The sequence below is a fragment of the Sphaeramia orbicularis genome, chromosome 1 (genome assembly GCF_902148855.1).
Source record: "Sphaeramia orbicularis chromosome 1, fSphaOr1.1, whole genome shotgun sequence".
In the NCBI taxonomy this organism is placed as follows: domain Eukaryota; kingdom Metazoa; phylum Chordata; class Actinopteri; order Kurtiformes; family Apogonidae; genus Sphaeramia; species Sphaeramia orbicularis.
In genome coordinates this window covers 51,275,560-51,292,973 of record NC_043957.1, presented here as the reverse complement: position 1 = coordinate 51,292,973, position 17,414 = coordinate 51,275,560, and the positions used below count along the sequence as shown (strand labels likewise).

Here is a 17,414-nt window from a genome sequence, read left to right as displayed (position 1 = left end):
TGTTGAATCTGAGGTCATGTTGCAAAAAATAGGCCCTGAATCTGATATGAAAGTGGCCCAAGATCCAACTTCATGTGATTTTTCCTGTTGTCATTTTTATAAAGCCAGAATATTCAGATCTGGTTTATTGGATTTGGTCTCCTTTCCCTGGATTCTGAACATGGTCATAGATGGTTCACTGTGGCCACATGTCATGCCTTTGTATATACAGGGTGTCCACAAAGTGTCTTTACAATTTAAAAAAACAAAAAATTAGTACAAAAGCAGTTGGTGCGATATGTTAATCAGATTTGTTCTATGTACTCAATGGTTATCAAAGTTCTTAATCAAATTGCATTTGTGTATTTCAGGTACCCTGTTGATGAAATAGGTCCTGTTAAATAAACCCCTAAAAAAATGCCTACTCCTCAAGAAAAGGCGCAATGTGTATCGTGGCTTATTGAAACAAAATCGCATACTCACCACATTGGGGAGGGCATGTTGGTGAGTTCCTAAATCAAACATTTCTATTTGGATTGGAAGGGATGGCCCAATCCCCTGGACAACTCATTCACCAGATATCACTGCCCTGGATTTTTTTCTATGGCGTTATGTTAAAGATATCGTGTATTGAACAAAGATACGGGAAATCAACGACTTGAAGCCAAAGATCACTGATGCCATTGACACCATTGATGAGTCTGTGATACAGCCAGCATGGCAAGAAATCCTGTACTGTCTTGATGTGCTTCATGCAACTAATGCCACGTTTCCACTACATGGAACCGACTCAACTCGACTCGGGTACCAGGTACTATTCCTGGAGACCGTTTCCATTACAGGATACTACCAACTTAAGAGTACGTGGATGTCATAGTGATGCGGCGTGTTACTTCCATGTCGTCTGCTCAGAGAGTTGCTGATAAACTCGCTCGTTGCATGTTGTCTCGTCAAGATCATGCTGAATTTTTATTTCAGCCACCAAAGACTGAATCTCCTCAACTGATCATGGTGTAGTTTTGCAGGCAGTCATCATGTGGTTTAACCTACCGCTATATTTACTGTCAACTTCTGCATCTGTTTTTTGTAAAACGGTGGGTCAAAGAGACAACTCTCTGACCAATCAGTGGTCTGCAGTGTTTACACGTCACGCTTTAGTATCTGTTCCCCAGTCTTGGAACCTCGGCGGAAGTGATACCAAAAATCTAGCACCGGGTACCAGATTCCAGGTTCTTTTTTGTAATGGGAATGCAAAAATTTCGACTCGAGTTGAGCCGGTAGTGGAAACGCGGCATAATGGTGCCCATGCAGACGTGTATTAAACAAGGCAAAAAAAACCTTCAATATCTGCTTTACATTTTATAATAATTTCCAGAGTTTTGTCTATTCATTTGCTTTTTTAATAAATTGGTTAAATTGTACAGAGACTTTATGGACACCCCTGTACAGCCCTTTGAAGGAACAGGGATATTTTTTTGTATATTAAACAAAAAAAATAGCTTTAGTATTTTCGTGGATGCATCAGAAGACAGTATCACAAAAGCCTTTACAGTAAATGTCAGCTTGTATTTGTCTGTGCTTTCTTTCTCATTTGCCACTGCAGTAAAAGCGCTGCCGGCGTCTCGGTCCACTGAAACTATGGTTATTGTCGATGGCTTGATTCTGTGGTCAGTCAAGTGCGGAGGAGTCACAAACAGTGTCGCTCTGATGTAGCTATGCGGCGTTTAACTCTGCGTTCGTGGATTCTGAATACAAATTAGGCAAGTCTTATTTAATTTGTAGAAGTCCTGGAGATCTGTACATAAAAGTCATGCTGCGAATGCCTGGGTGGGGGTGGAGGGATGGGAGGTGGACAGCTTTTGTGAAATGAAAAGCAATAAGAAACTCTAACATGCTGATAAGTCCACAGGTTTTTTTTTTTTTTGTATGAATTCTATCAAGTCCTTGCAATACTGCTTGTCCCTGGTCTCTGTTTTGATGTTGATGGATCACCTCTCTTCCTCCCGCTCATTAATTTCATCACCTTATCTCCCACACCACTTCATTTGACCAAAAGGTAATAATAAATCCCTCATCCATTATCCTTTAACTGAGGCAGCCATGCGGAAATACTTAATAACAGGCAACAAATTGAACTTCAATCACCTCATTTTCTTTCAAAGATGCAGAGCACATTAAACTGAATAGCCGAATATGCATATATCACTTGTGTAAGGTTGTAAGGGTTTATTTATGTATGAAGTTACAATCTGACTTTTTTTCAATTGTCACATTGCTCACAAAGAAGAATTTACTTTTTTGGTAATTGGCAGGGGCTTCTGTCCTCTTCAACTCAAGGGTCTTATCAGCCCAAAAACACACACCCACTCAGTCTGCCCGACGGCGGAGGCAGTTGAGAGCCTCATCTATCTTGAACCACGCCGCTGATGGTCGGGCTGTTGCTCCCTTAACTCTGTCTTGATTCAATGCAGTTTCAATTAAATTTCATCTGTGTCACCGTGTTCCTCCGCCAGACTTTACCCATGTTTCTAAAGAGAATGTAGGTGGTAAAGGTTTGGGAAGGAAAGGGCGATGGAGAGGGTTCACTGGCAAGGACCGTCTGCGAGATTCAGCAGTGACAGTTTTGTGTGTGTATGTGTGTGTGTGTGGTGTTACACACCGTAGCCACAGTCACCCGGTCCCTCTTCATGTGTCCCTCTTCATTCCGCAGTCTTTTGGGCATCTGACAAAGACAAACGACAGTGCTTCAGAAATGAGCAGCAGCCCCACTGCACAAACAGGTTGAAAGAGGAGGGAGAGGGAGACACACAGAGAAACCGGTGCAATCAAGGCCAGATCCTTTGTTTTCGGTTGGGCCGTGTCCTCTCGCATGATGCTCCAAAATTGATCTCGAGACGCACCAGGCCTGAAATCACGGATGTTGTTCCACTTGAGACAAAATATCAATAAAACTGTGATTTAGACTCCACAAATCATGCTGACATATAAGCTGTGTTATGTTTGATATTCCATATTTGAAATCTAACCTCCGCTCAGGGTCTTTAGGTTTAATTTTAAAATGAATTTGCCTGTTTTATTAAGTAGTAAAACCTTTGTTTTGCTGAACATAGAAACAACAGTGGTATGAACTGTCTTTTTTTGAAAGGCAGCACAATGCGTCATTTCTGTATGGAATTATCTAGACACAAACAGGCCTTTATTATATTTTGTTGATTTGTGGACTTTCATTCAGAGAAATCCATAGTTTTATTCAATGTAATGGCACGTTTCATTTGGTCAGTGGTGCCATATCCTCTTTGTGGGAAATGCAAATATGTATAGAGTAATATAGTATTATCAGATTTTGGGAAGCAACAAAGTACAAATACTTTGTATTTAAATGGGGTTTTCCAGTGAATATACCTCCGCTAGGCTAATGCGAATAGTAATGTAATGTTAAAAACTATCTTACCAGTCAGTTCATCTAATATTTGGGTAGCATGCAACATTACATTAGCCAATGCTACCTGTGCCTATTTCATTCCAATGAAATGACATAACATGAAAATAAGTCGCTAAATCTTATATAAATTATACTTCACAACATTGTCTAAAACCATGTATATTGATTTTGTTTTGATTGTGAGAGTGTTAGCAGCAGACATTCCGCATTGAAGTGCTGCTGTAACATGACTATCTCTTAGAGCTTAACTCCAGTGTTACTATCTATCACAGAAGAAACTGGTGCAACCATAACTCCAGCTCGGACAATAACTTCCACCCCATTGTAATTTGTCCAGACGTGGTCAGAACAGCTCGAGCATTACAGCACGGATAGTTTGTCACGATGCTTGTCACCCACTCAGCTTTTTCATCTGCAAGGGAAAGGCCGACGCCGATAGGGACAATGATCCCAGGAACATAGAGTACTATTTACAGCAATTCCAGGAGATTCATTGGTGCAGGGAAAAATATGATATCTGGCTGCCTCAGCTACTGTCATATCTATCTGAGTAATCAGCGACTGCAACTTCATCACTTCAGCCCTGGGTGTCTTCTTGACACCCATCGGGAGGTCTGTGAATGTACTCCTGGGGATGAAATAAGTCAACTGCTACCATTTGAAGGTGAAAGGTTACTCTGCAGCAGTCAATTGTCACACACCTGAAAACAGGAATTTCATTTTTTGAGCAGACAACAGGAGGAAGGCATTTCTGAAAGATTAAAAGCATATAGAATGTTCACAGCGGCTGGAAAGGAAACACTTTGCTTAGGTTTTTGACATCACTGCTTTAAAGGGAACAGAAAATGATGGTAAAAAATTAAGTGTTTTATAATTAAACACAACATGAAGAATATATATTTGCAAGAATTTTAAGGGTATCAAATATAAAATGGAGACCTGATTTAAAATTAGACATTTTGAATATCAAATTATTATGGATTACTATTATTTTAATCATCCTAGTGGCGGAGTGGTTGGTTGTACTGAACATGAACTGCAGCATCTCTGGTTCAACTCCCGGTCAAGGTGACCTTCACCGCATTGTCCTTCTGTTTTGTCCAATTGCTCCTCTTTTGTTCATAATCAAATAAAGATACAAATAACCTAAACCAAATCTTGAAAAGATCAACTAGTGTTTATCTTTCAGCTCTTTACACTGGAATTAAGCAGGGCTGTTGGTCAGTTATAAATATTAACTAATTAAACACACAATATCCTGTGGTTCATCTACATTCAGTCGGGTATTGGGAAAGACCAGTGTGGTTCTGTTGTAAGGGTACCAATAATTAGTATATTTTAACAGCATTTTGAAGTGTATCTGAATATGTTGCTATTAAGTGTAGTATGTGTCTTTGTGTGGCAGTGTCTTTTCATGTTCATTGTAGCAGAACGTACCGCTGTGTTATGAACTTCGGAAATGCTCAGGAAATTGTCTTGTCTTTTCTTGTGTGAACACTTCAACGGTATTTAACAGATTCACGTCACAAAAACTATTTGATTCAGAGAACCTTACCAATCTGCCACAGAGAAATATAGTTAAATAGCTCAACACTGCTGATGTCAGCCACCATAGGAAGTAAAAAAAAAAAAAGTGTTCATTTTTAACCTTTTTTTATTAAAAATTTAAGCATTTAATACAGATCAGGAAATAAATGCCATGATTGAAATGCTTTGGCTCCATTTATCACAATTGTAATCTATTTGGGTACTTTTTGGCTGATGGGCCCCAGCCTCCTACAGACATTGTAGTGTTTTTTATGATTAAATATGTTTTTGTTTTGCCTGTGCGGCACTGTCTTGACTCTGCGGTTGGCTACAGGCTGATGGTGACTGGTATAGTCATCTCCAGTCCCTGTTAAGGAAGATAGGAGGCGGGTGGATGCAGCCCCAGCCAGCTTCTCCAAGCCACTAATCCACATTTAATTGAACTCCAGAGACTTTGAAGTGAGTCTGTGATGCAGGCAGGTCTTATTCCTCAGAGAGATGGAGAGGGAGAGGCTGTCCTCGGCTAAGGGCCTCAGCTGGTCCTCTCCGCCGTCCCCTGCCTTTAATGAGCTCCTTTAACTTAACACTAGGCCTAGCTTGCTAGCTTGCATTTGAATATTTTTGATTAATAACACAGCCTCTGAACCATGCTGTGACAACCTAAAGTGTCCCTTTTACCTTTCTACCACATCCCTGTACGCCCCCCTGTCAGCAGATGCCTTTGAAACTAAAAGCACAGGGTGAAACAAAAGCCTAGTTAACAAAGCAGTGCTAAGTGGGTTAGCAGCAAATCTAAATGCTGGATTAGTAGGAGTACGAATCGCAGGGGCAGGGCCAAGCATCCGAATCTGTCAAATGCTTTGACAGCCATCAGAACAAGTTGCTATGACAGCCGCTGCAGACTCCACGGGGACGCACTAAGCTCAGCTCATCGGTGCATTTTTAAATCTGGAGCTACCTACCGTAATATTATTTGACCCCAGTGCCAGTGGAAATACAGAAACACTTTTAATCACGTTTAACACAAAATAGGTTATTAACCTCATACTTGTGTGAAATTATTACAGTGCGTCAAAACAGCCATCACACTGCCCTATATATTTTACTAGCCATAATATGAATTGCGTTTTAGTGGACTAAATATTTCCGTCCCACCGTTCAGCGGAATAGCACCTATTCTCCTGCTAAAGGAATCTCTTTTTCATTGAGGCCGATCAATAAAAGACATTAATCGTGCTGTTCATGATGTCCTGCCATCTTTGGGTGATAAATGAACCAACATAGGCCACTTTCTGCTCTTTATTTTCTTCTTCTTTTTGTTATCTGGTTTTACCTTTTTATATTTGAGTCCTTATACTGTTTTTTTTTTTACTCACCCCTTCTTTTTGTATTTCAGCTTCTAGCCTATACTGAGGGTCTTCATGGAAAATGGCTGTTCACAGAGATCCGTGCCGTCTTTTCCAGGCGCTACCTGCTGCAGAATACTGCTCTGGAAATCTTCATGGCCAACAGAAGTAAGACTGCTTGAAAATACCTAATATTTGAACATTTCAATTTTCAACAGAGATGCATTTTTGTGTTGACTATGTAATGAGTCCATGGTATATGAAGGCATCAAATCCTCATTAAACTGGATATTTCTTTGTGTTTGTGTGCAGCGGCAGTCATGTTCAACTTCCCAGATGCAGCCACAGTAAAGAAGGTGGTCAACAGTCTTCCTCGTGTTGGTGTTGGCACCAACTTTGGCCTTCCACAGACCAGGTTAGAGACACAAACACTGTCTCTCCTCAAGGGCACGCATATGTTTGTTGCACCTGGGGTGTCAAAAATGCGGCTCATGGGCCAAAACCGGCCCAAAGGTTCCAATTCGGCCCTCGAGATGAATTTGTGAAATGCAAAAATTACACTGAAGATACTAACAGTCAAGGGTGTTGAACTCGTTTTAGAGTGATGACACACCAACCCGATTTTCAGCGATCGAACGTCGTCGGGCAGTGTGGCGAGGTCGATGACATGAGTCTGTTTGGTGTATTCTGTGCAATCTGCCATCGTTAAGGCCGTCGCCATTCTTTTCATCCAATTCAACATGTGTAATCGGCCACTACCCAGTCGTTCAGTTGGACCAATGTGATTGGTGGAGGGATCGCCCTTGACTAGCAAATCAGTGAAGGAGAAGGCTGGAATTTTTCTTCTTCCACAAGAAGAAGCCTGAGATCTGACAACGCCAGCATCTTCTTATTACTAGCCATCCGATCAACAAGTACAATAACAATCCTTCTTGACAACTCAAAACTCTCTGCTGACAACAATGACCGACGACAGCGAGCTCTGTGTTTTGGTCTAGAGAGATGTTCTGTCATTTCCGTTTTTTTATTTTTCTGGGCCACAATACAGATTAGCACCGCCTGCTGTTATGGCGACATTATGTCTTGTGCAAGTGCAGATTGTATACTCAAGTCTGTAGTCAATTTGATGGGTTCTTCGCACTTTTTTGACCGTGTCGGGGAGATGGGAGCTGACTGGTCAGTCAGACTACGTTTTCTAGTGACGATCAGCAGTCCATTTGGCATGTCTTCGCCTTTAGTTCAGGGGCCACATTTAGACCAATGTGTTCTCAAGTAAAATAAAAGCATATTAACCTATAAATTGTGACTCCAAATTTTCTTCTTGGTTTAATGTGGGAAATATTACAAAATTCCAAATATTACAATTTGACTATAAATAATGACAACTCCAATTTTTTCCCTCTGTTTTAGAGAAAAAACCCCATTGAATTATGAAGATATTTACATTAATAAACTGTCCTTTAACAATAAAATATGAATAACCTAAGAAAATTATGTGCAATTTTAACAATATTCTGCCTGTTACTAAATGTTTTGTGCCTTTGTACATCTGATATTGTATAAATAATAAATTGAGACAAAATGAATAAATAAAATTGCTCTTATTTTTCTGAAGAAATTTCTTTTTTTTTTTCAGGTTATTCACATCTTTTTTGTTTGGATAGTTTAGAAATGTAATGTTTTCATAATTTAATGTTTTGTTTCGGTTTTGTTTTGCATTAAAACAAAAAAAAATTGACGTTGTCATTATTCATAAGTTACTGTGTCATTATTTTACTGGTCTGACCCATTTGAGATCAAATTGGGCTGAATGTGACCCCTGAAAGAAAATGAGTTTGACACCCCCAATCTACGCCGTACCTAACATACAGTATAACACATGAAGGTAAATGACGTTTACTTTCATTTATTCCTTTAAATCATGAAAAACAAATGTCAGTTGAGGGTTTTCACATCGTTGTTTCATATAAATCTTTAAATCCAAACAGAATTTTCTGTCTTCCTTTCTTGCTGCCCAGTGCATAAAAGGGCTTGTCCCTGAATGTCCACCCCGCCCAGTCCCTTCCACCCCTACCAAGCGTAATTGGCTTTACACAAACATAGTCCAGTTCATTTATTTATTTCCATCAGTGTGAGGCAAATACTTGCTTGTAAGCCTGCAGGGCACAACCCCTTCCCCTGCGCCACCCACCCCCCTTTACATCAGTCCGTTCCGTGTCCAGGCAGTGCTAAAAGTCAAACCTAAATGCTGGCATATGTGTTCTCTGTGGGAAATGAAAGTAGTGCCTACAAAGGCTTCGGATGCATTTTGTGGCATATTTAATTATGTGTTTGATTTTCGTTCAGCTCATTATATACGAGTAAAGATGTGAAATTTCCAGATGTTTTAGGGGAAATGAAATTTGTTTTTCTTTTTAAACCATTAAAGAACATTTAACAACAGTTGTGGGGAATATCTGTGGGCTTTCTTTAGTTCATCGTCCATTTATTGAAGTATTTGCACGAGTGTTCTTTTTTTGTCAGTATGAGATATTACATGGCGTGAATTCCGTGCATCCTGTCTGAGTAGGAAAGTGCATTTGTGTGGATGCAGAGAGGGGAGCATGTATATGACACAGAGTTAGAGCCAGAGAACGGGTGTGTGTGCTTGTGTTGGACTCATTCATCAAACTGGTTTGCAGGTCAGGGATACCTTGCCTGTTTGACCTGAGGACAGCTGTACAGGGCAGTCCGATGCTTAAACCAGCTCACACAACCAACACAGCACAATTTTCTTCATGTCTAGAGTGTCGTAGTGATAATTACACGAGCACATTTGATTATCTATTTAATACTGTAGCTTAATTTTTCTATAGTCCACCTGATTAAAATAAACCCACAGCTGAACACCCAATGTTTTAACGTTAGCACAGACAATGTACACATTTAATTGTGTTGTGATTCACTGCAGATACAACAACACTGCATATAGTTGTATAAAATACTATTGTGTCATGCTGTACACACTCAAATTTGGAGTTGCATTTTCACCTTTGCATGTCCTAATGACTATAATCTCACACCCTGACAGTGATTAATTCCATCATTTTCCTTTGTTTTAATTAGATTGGGGGTCATTTGTTTCTGTCCTATGTCATATATCATGTTCTGGGCCCTGGATGTGTGTGTGTGTGTGTGTGTGTGTGTGTGTGCACATGCACCCAAACATATATTCACCCCAATTTATTGCATATTTGTCTTCTTAATTAGCAGGACTGTAAAATCAATAGATTTTTCATACAAGGACATTTGTATTAGAAAAGACTAATAATGCCAGAGGCTGTGTGAGTGTGTGTTCTTGTGATGCGATGGCAGGCTTTGTCTGTTTCCTGTTTTGCACATTTTTTTCCAGAGCTCATCAGGGGGAACTACATCTAAATGATCATAACAGTTGAAATATCTGTGTATATCTCCATCTTTTTCCATGTAGACGTATCTCTCTGGCCACTCCAAAGCAACTTTTCAAAGCATCCAACATGACCCAGCGCTGGCAACGTCGAGAGATCTCCAACTTTGAGTACCTCATCTTTCTCAACACCATCTCAGGTGGGTACACAGCTTAACACCTCTACAGAAGTATAACGGTCAATTGGTACATTTTATGAACTATCGAAGTCAATAATAGAAAAAAAATTACCTTTATCTATAAATTTTACAGCTGTTTTTGTCGTATTCTGAATACATTGATTAATTATTCTGGGTTGGATGTTCAGTTCAGATCCTAATATATTTATACAATTATTTAGGTATTTACAGTCCCAGAAAAAATTATTAGACCATCAAAAGTCATCAGAAACAATGGTTATCCAATCAAGTACTAACTCCTGCGTGTATCATGTGACTAAAACAGACAGAAAAGAAAACATTGAATGCCTAAAAGCACAATTTTTGTCAGTACAATGCCATAGCTATTGATGTAAGAACTGAAGTGATTTTGGTTATTATCAAGAAAACAGAGAAAATGGATAGTTATCAGTTTTCATGTTTCTAATATAGTCTTAAAATCCATTATTAGTAGTCTTCTGCTATAGACTCCTTTTGTAAACTGAAAATGGAAATGTACAAACACATGCAAGTGGCTGTCGTCATTTTCAGTATACATTTTAGTTGTCAGTTCCATAATTTGAATGGCTTTGACTCTTTCTGTCTTTCTGTCTTTGTCTTTCTTTCTTTCTTTCTTTCTTTCTTTCTTTCTTTCTTTCTTTCTTTCTTTCTTTCTCTCTTTCTCCCTCTCTCTCTCTCTCTTACTTGTTTCTTTCAACCAGGTCGTAGCTTTAATGACCTGAACCAGTACCCGGTCTTCCCCTGGGTCATCACCAACTATGACTCAGAAGAACTTGACCTCACTCTGCCCAGCAACTTCAGAGATCTGTCCAAGGTTAGACACCCAAGACTGTATCTGTCCTCCTCCTCTACCTGTCCTTTTTCCTTAATCCCCCAGAAGCGGAAGGCAGTTAAGATACAGGAAGCATTTGGGGTGTGTGTAGTTCTTTAACTCCATCTAGGTTGTGTAATTGCCATTGATCTTAGTTAAGTGAAGCAGCACTTTAATCACCGGTGACTGATTGCTATCTTTACACAGTTGTAGCACCGTGCCTCTCATTCATTTACTCACTTGTTTGGATTTAAGATGCATAGTTGTAGTGTTTTAGCAAATGTAATCATTTCTGCAATATTTATTTATTTTCTGATCAAGGTCTTATTTTATTTTCAGTTTTCAAATGCACAAAAAGAAACATACAACTTGAACATGAAATTGTTGTATCCAGTTCCTATCCACCTGCTCTCCCACCCATCCCACTCACCCCAAGTACTGGACCTTGGATACATTTATATACAGCCAGACATAATACACTTACATATAGAAAAATATAAACCCCCTTCAAACATATACATGTAAAGACACATACACACGTACATATGCATATCTGTAAGTTCACATACACTTAAATAACAAAGCAAAAAGGTACGCAGATATTGGAGTTACACAGATATGTTGGGAGCTTCCGTACCTTCTACAAAGCTGATAAATGGCTGCCAAGTGGCATAGAATTTTCTGGTGGAACCCCTAATGGTATGCGATGTTTGTAATTTATTTGACCGACAGATTTTCATACATTTCTAAAGTTTTCTTTAGTTAGTTGAGAGAGTTCTGCCCTTCACTGTTAATGTACATTAAAACTCTTCATATTTATCTCCCAAGCCTCCTATTTTCTGATGTAGCTATAATTTCGTGTCCATAATGCTAAGTGTGTAATTGAAATCTCTCAGGTCTGACTTTCTGCAACCTTTCAGGAAGTGAACTAGCACTCCCTAGTAGCTCCAGGCATCAAATGATGGAGTTTAAAACAATGAAACGTGCCCCGAGATGCTCCCCGACACATAAATGCACTTATTCACAATACTGAAACAGCTTAAAACATTCTCTCCCTCAAGTAGACATGCAATTATTATTAGTCATGTACTAAGTCACGCACATACACAGATAAAGGTTTAAAAAAAAAAAAAAAGCACACTCTATGTAGTTTGCCAGATCTGTTTTGTATATATATTGGTGTCCAGTAGTGGGAGGACAGAGGATTAGTTTTGGAGGAAGATGATAAAGCGACTGTCTTAACTGCTGGAACCAAAATGGTTGAATAAATCAGCCACGGAAAAGAGGCATGTGTTAATGGACAAGGGGATATGTTGGAGGAAATGCATTTCAGAGTCATACTTCAGACTCTTTGTTGAGGTCATGGGGCCGTTCATGTTCGTGGAGGATGAGGGAGAGGTGAAGATATTCAGATACTTATGGGACTGAAAGAAACAGCTACAGTTAGACTAAAAATACACAACTCAAAGGGCTGCGTTGATGCAAGTGTGTTGATACTCAAGCCAGGAAGTGTATTTGCTCAATCCTAATTCCGATCCTGAATCATGATATTAACTGCTCATTTATCTCTTAGTTTCCCTCTAATGTTTTAAATGTTCCAGCTTTTAAATCCCTGTAATGCCGGGTTGGATCAACAAGGCGGAATTTTAAAGCCGGTTAAATTACAGTCTGACTTTAAATTATGTTGTTCCAGACCTTAAAACTATCTTAAAACAAAGACAGATTCAATTTAAACCTCTCTTTAAACTAAATTTTGCTCTAAACGTGTATTAAATTTAGTTCTGCTCCAGCTATCTCCCAATATTAACAATGTGATCTAGTGTTATTTAAAATTTAGAGGTGAGTTTCATGATGCTGCTGTAAGATTATAGTTTTTATGCTGAATAATCACGAGTAAATTAAATTACTAAGTTTTGATCTGATAGAAAACAATGTTAAAATTTTATTAAGGTACAGACAAGTGTCATACCCCTTCCAGTCATGCCCAGTGAGAAAAATTGTGTTATAGTCAAAGGTGGGGGACATCTACATTTTTTTTTATGCAGTTATTTAATTATGCCGTCATTTACATTTATGATGTTTGTCAATTTATAATACAATTTTACAAGACAAGACACAGCCAAAAGTCGCAACAGTCACATTGTAATTTCTCTAAAACCTGCTCAGAACTGCTGAAGATGTCTTTGCAGCTTCAACATGATGAGACTTACTGTGATTTATGCCATTTTCAAGACTTTCTTAACTCACACTCAAAGAATGAGGTGAAATATGCCGAGGTAACAGCTGTTTTGGCGTTGGTGATGACGAGATGCAGTCCACTGAGCTGTTTCACATGATAATCAATGTTAATTTCTCACAAACTGTGACTTTCTTGACTTGTAACATTCTATTTTAAATTGACAAATATACGTGTACACGGTGGTACAATCAAACTGGATCACAAATGTACCTCTCCACTGACCACCGTTCCTATTCTTTTAATGTAGGCTTCATGGGGCAGATTGGAATGGGCAGGAATTTGGCTCTTTATAGAGCAGCCAAAATGATTCCCCCTTCTTTTCATACTTACTAGATCCTGACAGCATACAAATACAGTATTTATCAGTTTGTTTTAATGTGGATGAGCAAACATCTCCATATTCATTAAATTATTTTTCAATTTTGAGTCACATTAACAACAATATTTATTTTTGATTGTGCCACACAGAACTCCTTATTTTAAAACTAGATTTACTCATTTTAAACCTAGATCATGTAAACTCTGATCAGAATTAATCTTAGATAGGCTTAATATTTATCGCTGCCACCTAGTCTTGAACAAGTGTTATAAGTAAAATGGTTTTAATAAGTAGCTTTAGGACTTGTACATGCATTTTCTCAAATTAAACTAGATAAGCTTCATACAGTGCTTGTGCATTTTAGTAGTTATGTTTGTTATGATGCTATATTACATTAGGTGTGTATTTAGATGTAATTTAGTCTAATCTGTTCTGTATATACAGTATATAAATTGCATTTATATTGAATGCATTGTTTACACCACATACATTATAGAATATTATGGATACTATCTTTACAATCTAATACAACAGCACTGCACTATATAGTTATGAAATACAAACACACACGATCCATCCGCTCACACTTCCATTCTTTCACACTGCCCTGTCATACAGATAAAACACCCCAGCAGTCAACACCTTGTCCCTGAGGTCCTCCCCAGTCCTGCTTTCACTTTCAATCTGCTCCTCTGTGTCTCTATCCTCTCCTTTTATCCCTCCCAGTGTAGCTTTCCCCACTGTATGAGGCTGCATAATTTCTCTGTTTATCTGGCTTCATGTTGCCCAGTAGGCTGAAATGTGACAGTTGCACTTCCCTCCACCAAACACACACGGAGAGTACACACAAACATTCAGCCTCTCGTTCAGTTTCGTAGCTCGTTCTGCCTCCACTCTTTCCTTTTTTGCGCTGCTGTAGAGTTTGGACAGCTCCGCCTCGGTACTCAGTCAACCCCTGCAGCCCCAGGGACCCCGTGAACGAAGGGGAGATGAGTAAAAGAAACACAAAGACAATCAGAGAGTAAAAGAAAGAGGAGGAGAGAGTGTAAAGGGAAAAAGAAAAACATCATTTGCTGTCCCTCCTCTCGTCTGTCCTTGGAGAGCAGAAAAACAGCACAGAGAAAGAAGGGAGGGAGAGGGGCCAATCTTTATTACATCTGTTTTATTCATGTTGTTGACACGCGTGTGATATCAGTGTAGAATCACTCGACCGTGGCAGACTGCAGTGTCTGGAAAAGGGCAAGCAGCGCTCCACAACCACCCCCCATCCACCCACCCACTTTGCCCTCCACAGCAGCCCCCTCCCCCCAAATTCCGCACCCCCAGTCCTAATTCCGCACACTGTTACTTTTCTTTCCACCCTAATGTTTTTTGACCGTCAGTGCCATTTTGTGTACATTATTCAACACACTGCATGTTTTTTTTTTTTGCTTTTGTTTTCTCATTATTGTTTCAGTCTGTCTGGTTCTCACCCTCCACATCTCTCTCACTCGCCTCTTATGTCATGTCAGTAGTTGTCTCTTATAGAAACAGGTCATCGGAGAAGCCTCCAGTGACATTGAGAAGCCAAATTGCCATGAACGTGTGTGTGTGTGCGTGTCACACACTGTCATCATCGCCAGCACAACAGAGGCCACACAGAATTTATGTTCCCTACTGCCAGAGCCATTCTGACCCCAGGGACTTTCTTATCATAAACTCTAACCTCAACCTGACATCAAACGCCGACCCCCGAGATAACATTGTAGTCACGATAAGCACACACTAGAACTGACTGCAAGTGTTGTAACTCTCCACAGTTTCTTTAATACTTCATACCTTTGCATCCCACTTCTCCACACCCTTTCAGTTTCCTCTCGCTAATGCATTTTACATCTTTTGTTAAACATTCCAACACAAAGCTCTTTCTCTTTTAACCAAAGCACCTTTCCCAAACAATCACATAAAAGCAGTGTTGCTCTCCTATTCGTAGACGAGGTAGTCTGCATTTAAATGGCAACAGACACAGTGAGGATTTATTGAGCTTTCCTTGTACCTTTGTGCTATAAGCTACTACTCACAGCCAGATCAGCTAATGGTGTATTGATTTCACCATACGCAGCCCATATGTTTATCCCCCAGGCCCTCCACACCATTTTCACTGTTTAAATAGGATATTATACATAAACACTCCTTTCAAAAGGCTCTTTTGATTTATGACTCAAAGCCCTTGTGATGTTCAGATTGTCGGTAAGCTATTACACTTCATCACTGGTCACCCATTATTGTTTTAAAATCAAAGTAGCACTGCTTAATGACCTTGTAATAGACCAGGAAGGTCGTTGTTGGTCAGTGTAGAGACACTTTCATTAAATACTAAGTGTTATGTGGAGAGAGCCTAGTTAAATTGTATTTAAAAAGAAGTCACTATAGAGTATTTTAAGTAGGTTTCACTCTATATAGGTAGCTCATAATCTCCACTTGACATCTTTTTTAGTTCACTGTTTAGCCATTGTGATATTACCCAGTAGTTTAGTGCATAACAGTGTGTGGCATGTGGCGTTTGGCTGCTGCCATCTTTAGAGCCAAATTATTGGATATGCAGGCACAAGTGCAGAGTGAAACTTGCCAAGCTAATGCCACAATGAAAAAAAAACAACCTCACTGCTAGCCAGTTGCTGTTTAACACTACCACATAATTTCACACACTTAAATGTTAACACTTAGTTGTTTCCAAACTGTAATGCCAACGTCATGTAATCTATAAAAACGCCAATTAGCAGTTAGCATTTTAGCAGACTTGATGGCAAGCCGTTTATTACAATACCAATCTGAACATGCCAGGTTGTAATTAAGGAAGACTGAATTTTATTAAACTTTGCCATCGAGTTGTGATTTAATATTTCTAAGTAATGTAAGTCAATTGGAACAAGGATTTTTTTGATGCTAGCATCTAGTGGCTGTCTGTGGTATCACACTTGATGACATGATGGCTTACATTTCATACTGTGTATTATAAGAAATGTTTTCTTCTTGCTGCTTCTTTCCAGTCATGGAGGTGTTGATTTGAAAACGTAGTGTGCATTTATGTACAAATTCTGTTGTTCAATTTCATGAAAGGAACAAATAAATAATCTAAACTAAACTACTGTAGTTGTTTCCTATTGGGCCCCAATGCAAACCTGCGATATCTCCCTGATGCTTATACTTGACAATTAATTAGAATTTGGTCATAAAAATGTGTTTCTTCATTATGGAATTATGGTCTTCTTTATTGTCACCATTACACTTAGCTTTAGTTACTGGTGAATTTTTCACTACAGTACCTTTAAAATTGCTCTGTAATACCGTCCGTGTCTACTCTTGATGAAGACTAATCCAATATTAATTCTCTAGTGTTTACCTCTGCAAAGCCCCGGCATAATTTTGTTCTGTAGTTTATCCCCAGTCTAATTAAAACTACAAGACCCAGTCATTTATCGGAGTGCTCATCAGAGTGCTTTTCTTTGCAGCAACATATTAAGCCAATCTGCGTTAGGGAGGCAGCGGGCGCTCCATCAGCACACTGCCAGTCGCTGTGCTCTGATGTACGGCACCATCACCGTCGCTCCGCTGTAGCTACTGTAAGCAGAGCGTACTAGCCCCCCACTGTAATTTACAGCAGTAAACAATGTCAGGCTCACACAAACCAACAGCCCCCACATGCACTTGCACACAATTCTCCCTCTCTCTCTGTCACTGTGGCACTTTCAGTCTTTTTTTTTTTTTTTTTTTTTTTTTTTATTTTATATGCCTCCTCTCCCTTTTCTTTTTTTAATGAGCCGACTGTTATTAGGGCTATAAATCAGACCAATGGGTGTGATGTATAATTCACTGTGTGTACTCACCCACCCCCAGTGGCCCTGAGGAAGCCCGCAGTGTATCACTGTCAGCACAGTGCTGCACAGTGTGGTGGCACGAGGCTTCTCCGTGTAAATCTATGTGCACTGGAACACTATTTCCATCACTGCGAATATGCACACATTATACTGAGAACATCCCCAGTTCTGCACATCTAATACATGTATACAAGCATGTCCCATTACGCCCACATGAAACAGTAGCCATAGCACAGATCAATATCAAAGCCAGGCCCTGGATGAAGCTCGCTGTGTGTGACAGGCACCCTA

General features: G+C 39.4%; 1 protein-coding gene across 9 annotated transcripts in view; it reads left to right on the top strand.

Moving 5' to 3' along the window:
- The window catches only part of lrba (LPS-responsive vesicle trafficking, beach and anchor containing), a 300,517-nt gene that overhangs the window by 205,698 nt on the left and 77,405 nt on the right, over positions 1-17,414 (top strand). For all 9 annotated transcript variants that reach the window (XM_030140902.1, XM_030140903.1, XM_030140920.1 and 6 more), the window contains 4 exons: positions 6,345-6,462; positions 6,607-6,709; positions 9,764-9,879; positions 10,599-10,711. In XM_030140902.1, coding sequence (XP_029996762.1) covers positions 6,345-6,462; positions 6,607-6,709; positions 9,764-9,879; positions 10,599-10,711 — 450 coding nt within the window. The remainder of the gene's footprint in view (positions 1-6,344; positions 6,463-6,606; positions 6,710-9,763; positions 9,880-10,598; positions 10,712-17,414) is intronic.